Source organism: Gracilinanus agilis, chromosome X, assembly GCF_016433145.1.
Source record: "Gracilinanus agilis isolate LMUSP501 chromosome X, AgileGrace, whole genome shotgun sequence".
Classification (NCBI taxonomy): Eukaryota; Metazoa; Chordata; class Mammalia; order Didelphimorphia; family Didelphidae; genus Gracilinanus; species Gracilinanus agilis.
In genome coordinates, this window is record NC_058136.1 from 70,488,169 (window position 1) to 70,494,647 (window position 6,479).

General features: G+C 40.7%; 1 protein-coding gene across 1 annotated transcript; it reads right to left on the reverse strand.

Annotated features, from left to right (window-relative positions):
- Positions 1-4,231: 4,231 nt before the first annotated feature.
- LOC123253539 (zinc finger protein AEBP2-like) lies at positions 4,232-5,722 on the reverse strand. The gene is made up of 2 exons (XM_044682713.1): positions 4,891-5,722; positions 4,232-4,281 (listed from the first exon to the last, which is right to left on the reverse strand). The coding sequence occupies exons 1-2, from the start codon at positions 5,705-5,707 to the stop codon at positions 4,232-4,234; spliced, it is 867 nt and encodes a 288-aa protein (XP_044538648.1). The 5' UTR covers positions 5,708-5,722.
- Positions 5,723-6,479: the final 757 nt, after the last annotated feature.

The window sequence follows — 6,479 nt, forward strand, 5'->3', positions numbered from 1 at the left end:
AGAGAGATGTAAGGGGGCCTTATAAGGATTCCCGAATCCCTCTAGAGGGGAAGCCCCAGTGCTCAGATCTGAATAGCAGGGGAATGCAGAAGAGAATTCAGAATGCAAATATCTACAGAGACCCTCCTCTCACATTGCAGTCTATGGCTGTGGGGGGACATGGGGGAGAATTCATTCAGGTCTCAATAAGCAAAGAAGGGAAGCTCACCTGGGAGGAGGGACGTCTGACTCTGCCATCATCCCTTTCCATAGGAAGGAATATTTGCCAACCTGCATTGCTTTGGGTTGCCATGACTCCTGTTCTGCCTCAGGCGTTTGTATCTGAAAGTCCCTTTGTGGAACTCCTTTGGGGTTCTGCCACCATAATTGCTAGTTCAACCCAAGTTCTATGCCTAAAGCCTTGTGTAAAGCCCTTGGTTCTCCCTGGACCTTCCTCCTGAGCCACAGATGTCCCCATCCTACAGGGACTGTCTCACCTGAGATTGGAAAGCCATGGTTCCGGATGGACCAGAAGGAATCTTTTCTTTCCCTTGGGAATGTATTCAGCAGTCTGTGGCTTGTGTTTCCTGGTGACTTTTCTGCCAATTGATCCTCAGGGTGGCATTTGGGTAAATTTCCAGACCTCTCTCCCCTCTCAGACATCCATTAGCAGCTCTAGGGGAACGAGCAGACAAGAAGAGATGAGTCTAGGCAGACCCTCCCCTTCTTGGGCTAGTTCAGGAGGGTGAGGGGAGATGGAGACTGCTTACTTATGGTTCCTTCCAGGCAGCCTGGCAAGTAGGGAGATGACTACAGGGACCGTGATGGATGGCCAGGACACCTGGACTGTCTCTATCCCTACACCTCTGCCCTCTCTTATAACCCTGCCCCCCAGTCAAATTATTATGATGTAATGGGGTCTTTGTGTCATCAGAGAATCTCTGCATCTCCCACTTCCCTTTCTGTCCAGAGGCTTCAATGTTTCACCATATCATCTTATATACAGAATGATTGGGCCCATTTCATTTATATAATGATTTATTCTCTACATTCCTATGACTCTGGAGTCGCTCACATATTGTATAAAAGAACATTTGTGTGTATGAAAATGCAGAGAATGTACGACATCTCCTGTGTATGAGGAAAGAGAAGATTTACTTGTTTCTAGGTCCTCAGGCTGCCCCCTCCTTAGTCCTCTCCAGCATTACTTCTGCTGGTTCTGTCAGTTCATTTCCATGACTTACACTTTCTCTGTCCTCAGAGACCTCACCTTCTCCTCCTCCTCGATCTTTAGGCCCTCACAGATTCTCTCTCTATTCTTATATATCTACAAATATTTTCTCTTCATACATAAATAGATAGATAGATTTATCAACTGGTGGAGCTTCATCTTCCTCTCTCCCTAGGCTGGGCTTTGGAAGACTCCCCTTGGTGTCCACAGACATTTCTCATTCCTCACATAGGGGACAAAAGAGAGAATATGTGGATCACAGGAAGAGGAATCTAGATGGAATGAGCTCTTCCCAATGCAGGGCTCATATCGATACAAGCTACCGGAGGACTCATATATTTGAACAAGAAGAACACTCAAATAATCATATGGTGTTTCCAAGGAAGAATACAGTGAATCTCTACACCACAAATACAGGAGTTTTCATACCAATGGGCTCCATAGCTCACAAGGGAGTCATTAATGCCTCGAAAGGACTGGTCAGGGCTGAATTCTGGACCCTGGGGGGTATAGAGGAGAATTCCTAATATGAATCCATAAAAAGAACACAGCAATACCTGAATATATGGGTGAAGAGAGAATGACTGAGGGCTCCTCCATTTCTAAATAACCAGAAAAGACAGGGATCCTACTCTAGGGCATGATATTATCAGTCTTCCACTTACCTCTTCCTTGGGATTTTCCACAGGAATCAGCATGCTCAACTCCTCTCCCCTTTGGCTTCCTCATCCCTCCTCCTAACTCAGGCAGATCTTTGTGAAGGTCCTTTTGACACTCCCGTTTAGTCTTCTCTCCATGATTCCTGAAGGATATTGATGAAAATTCTTTTTGAAATGATTGAATTTAGGGGTACAGGAATATATGTGTATCTTGTGTAAAAGCCTATATCTACCTCTGGGCCAGTGGAAATATTTGTGTTTGTCTCTTGCCTTCTCTCCCATCCCTTGTTGGATGGATCATTGAGGTCAGACTGCAGTGGGGATTTCTGTAGACCCCACATTCATTTTTTTGTGTTGGGTTTTCTGTTAAGATTTTTATTTACTGCAGTAACTGATGGAGTAAATTTTGGGCTTGTTGATGAAATGCTTATAGCCCTCCTAGGGAAGTTGTCCTCATATTCCTGGTCCCATTTGTACTTACAAATTAGACTGGGCTACTGCTCCTGGCCTCATCTTTACCCCTTCAACTTTTTTGGAGTCAGGGAGACAATGTTAGTGAGAGATGTCCTTGAGCCGATCTCTTCAATATGGGTCAAATCCCCTCTTCCTTTTTGGGAGAGCCCCACAGACCTGCTCAATGAGTCAATGGAAGTGGCACACATACCCTGATCTAGGGGCTATTAATTCAGGCTTCTTTCTTTTTTTGATTTGCTTTGTTTTATTAGAAAAAATACTTAGCCAAGGGCTACAATCACCTGTCAATTATGAATGACTTAAAAGGACATGAAGCAATAAAATAAAAATACAGATACAAATTACATATCTGATTATTGGCAATTTCATAACAAATTTAAGATAACAATGGAGATTGCAGGTTACTTTACAGGTACAGAATAAAGCCGTAGATGAAGTGCTCCAACAAAATAAAAGAAACCAAAAGAAAAATGCAAAAGAAATGTCACATTGCTACAGAGCATGTGTATAATATTTTTTATTAAACAACCTTTCCGGAATGTCTTATATTAGTAGTGGTGTAATTGCACTTCATTTAATTTCATGACTCATTATTTCTAGAGCTTTTTTAACCCACTGGAACCAAGAAGGCCTCTCACGTTGATTTAAAAAAATTATTTTAATTAGGTAAATGCAAAATGCACTGTGTACCATGAAAATTCTCATCTTGGAGCCAAAGGGTTAATTAATAAATATGTCTCTTGTTTAAAAATTTTAGTGTAGAAACTGCTGGTTTTTATATTTACTGTAGTAAAGTGAAAACTCCTCAATTAGGAGGATTTTATGCAGTTTGATTTCATATTATCACATACTTTACAATAGGTCCTTCCAACAGTAAGGAAATAATTGATTTCATGGTCACTGTCAGAAATGAGTGCCATAATTCTATTATGGTTACTGTTCATCCCTCAAAGACTTCTGGAAGGATGTTCAATGTATTTCATTCTTACAACAGATATTAACAGTAGTATATAGTCCCTTAAGTCTCCAAAAGACATTTATTGTTAAGGAAGGTGCTTTATTAACAATTCTTCTGGCAGCACTAGTGAATTACAATATCCTTCAATATCATTTCTACCATAATATATACATTTAACTTTCATGCCTCTAGAAAAACATCTACAGTACATTTCATAATATAAAAATATATTACAAATCTGCTAAATTTCTTTGAAGCAATGTTCTATTATCTCTTTGCAACATTTTTGTCTCCATACAAGACTAACAAGTTACACAGTTTTCTATTTTAAGTTAAAAAAATCAATATGGCTTCTTGCTTATTAATAAGCAAGAAAGTGATTTCATTTTCTTTCCCAAACCAACTTTGGTGCATAAAGAATTCAATTTCCAGATAAGTAAAAAAAATGCAATTTCTCACATCAAAAGAAAAATCAATTGCTTTTCCCATGGGGAAAAAAATTGGTCTTAAAATGAAATCAACCAAGAGTATTCAAAATTTTTGAAAAGAGATTTTTCAAAAACCGTTAACAGATTCATTTTATATAAGTAAATATTTAACATACTGTACTCCATGAGAAAGTCCTAAGCCTGAAAAGGGAGTCACCACACATACTGCAACGCTCTTTTAACAGTTAACTTTTTTTTTTTAAACCCTTGTACTTCGGTGCATTGTCTCACAGGTGGAAGATTGGTAAGGATGGGCAATGGGGGTCAAGTGACTTGCCCAGGGTCACACAGCTGGGAAGTGGCTGAGGTCGGGTTTGAACCTAGGACCTCCTGTCTCTAGGCCTGACTCTCACTCCACTGAGCTACCCAGCTGCCCCCTAACAGTTAACTTTTAACAGCCCTAATTCGATAGATGGAATATTTGGTTGATTGCAAATGATGTTCACTGTTTGCTTAAAAACGAATTGAATCCTTTTCTTATCAGAGTTCTGTCTGCAAAAGAACACAAATGGCAACCAATCACATCTATTAATCATAACTGAAAATTGAAATGATCTCCTGGTAATTTTCATTGTCTTTAATATCTCGAGTTTTAAATCAATGAATGCTGCAGAGAAAAATGTATTCTTAGAGTACTTTCCAAATTTGTTAAAGACACAAATTGTAATAATTTTTTTCAAATATAAACTACTAGAATCACTAAAGAAAAGCAGCTTAAAGCAGCAGACATTCAAAGCTTTTAAGAAGTTGTTCCACTAAGTTGCCAGAAGAGTGGTTGCTCGGTCTCCCACTGTACCATTCCATGAAAATGTGGATATACAGTAATATATTAATACTTTCCACAGAAGCATCTACTTCATTCACAGAACGTTTACACTGAGCATGAATATTATCTAAGTAGTGGGGGAGGGAGGAGAAAAAGGAAGGGGTTGACTCTAATGTGCAACTTTATTCCTAAACCCATTGTCAGTGACTAAGACTGTGAGTATACCCTGTTTGTTTGCTTTATTTATTTATGTATTATTTTTTCCTCTTCAACCTCTTCTGTGGCATTGTTCAGTATGTGAACTTAACAGAAGTGATCTTTCAGGATTCTACTGCATGTACTTCTTTTACTAGAATTTCTGTATATGTTTGGGTCCAAAAGCAAGGCAGTGTCTTTGGGTAGCTTTGATAAATGAACTACTTTTGTTTTTAATTGATGTTGTTCACTTTCATTAACCCACACATCAGGCAAAATATCTTCTGGCATCCAATGAAGCAGCAGTTTGATCTTTCCAGAATCTTCTTTTCTCTTGGCTATTACAGTACTATGAAAAACAACACTGTGTCCCTTTCCTAAACTTTCTATATGGGCTGAGAGGTTAAAGCATATGGCTCGATGTCGGATTGCATCCAGTGTCTGTGCATCAAAGAAGTCATGGGGTCGGGGTAAAGCGTGCTGTCTTTTGTTTTTTAACTTCCTCCTCTTATTCTTTCCAGCTTTAGAAGGAGATTCCTCTTTGGCCTTTGGCTGGCTGGCAACTTTGGAAGAATTCTTCTGACTAAAGTGTGTAGGTACATGGCGAGCTAGCCCTCCCTGAGATGCAAAGCTGGCACTGCAACCACCAACGACACACTTGAAAGGTTTGGCTCCACTGTGTGTCAGCATATGTCTTTGTAACCAACTCGGACTGGTTGAAGGAGTGTTATATACTTTACAACCCTTCCATAGGCAAACAAACACCCCTTCTCGCTGACCATCTACATGTATGGAACGAATGTGATCTGCCAGATCTGGACTAGAGTTGAAGCAAGTCTGGCACTGGTCCCAACAACAGTTATAGGCAATGTTTTTGCTTGAAGAAGTAGTGCTTCCTTGTCCATTCATCACCGCAGGAGTGGAACGTCCACTGGAAATTGTGCTATCTATATCCATTATGGTACTGCTTATGCTGTCTCCCTGCTCCTCATTTTTCTTTTCTGAATCTCCATCCAGTTTGCTATCAGACACTTTCACCTAGAGATATAAACAGGTCTCAAAGACTCAATTCTAATCACTTCAGGCTTCTTTCACCACCCTGCTTTTCCCTAGGACCCTTCTGCACCCCAAGGAGGTCTCATTAAACAAATCATAATTCCCACCTTTATTCAGTCCATGGTCTCCACTTTCCATGTGATTACTGAAAGCCCCAAAGCCACTCAGTCCATGTTTACCAAGTATATCTTGATCCCTGCCACTCCATGGTACCCATCTTTGCCCATCGCTACCCCGTTCTTAATGCCCAAGAACTCCTTCAGCAGCCGAGACTCCAGAGGAGTAATTCTCTGAGATCAGAAAGATGGACCTTGCCTAGGCTTCTACCTCTAAATCTAATACAATAATCAAGGAGGGTTCAGAATGAAAAAGCAGGACAGTCAATTTTGTGCTTTCCTAAATGACAGCAGGCCCTTCCCCTGCTAAGTGTCCACTCCAGGTTGATCCAAAGCCCCTCATGGGCTTGGCCGGCCCCTCACTTGATCTCTTCTCCATGCCTGAAGACTCTCAGACTTCCTGGCTCTATGTGGAATTTCTTCACCTGCTTCTGAGGGACCCTCCCCAGGGAACTTGAGCCCATGAATCTTGCCTCTCAGAAGAGGTAGTTGCCAAGATGTAAGCCAGCTAGCTTGGCAGAGAAGAGAGTCCTGGACCCAAGACCTTTTTGCCCTTC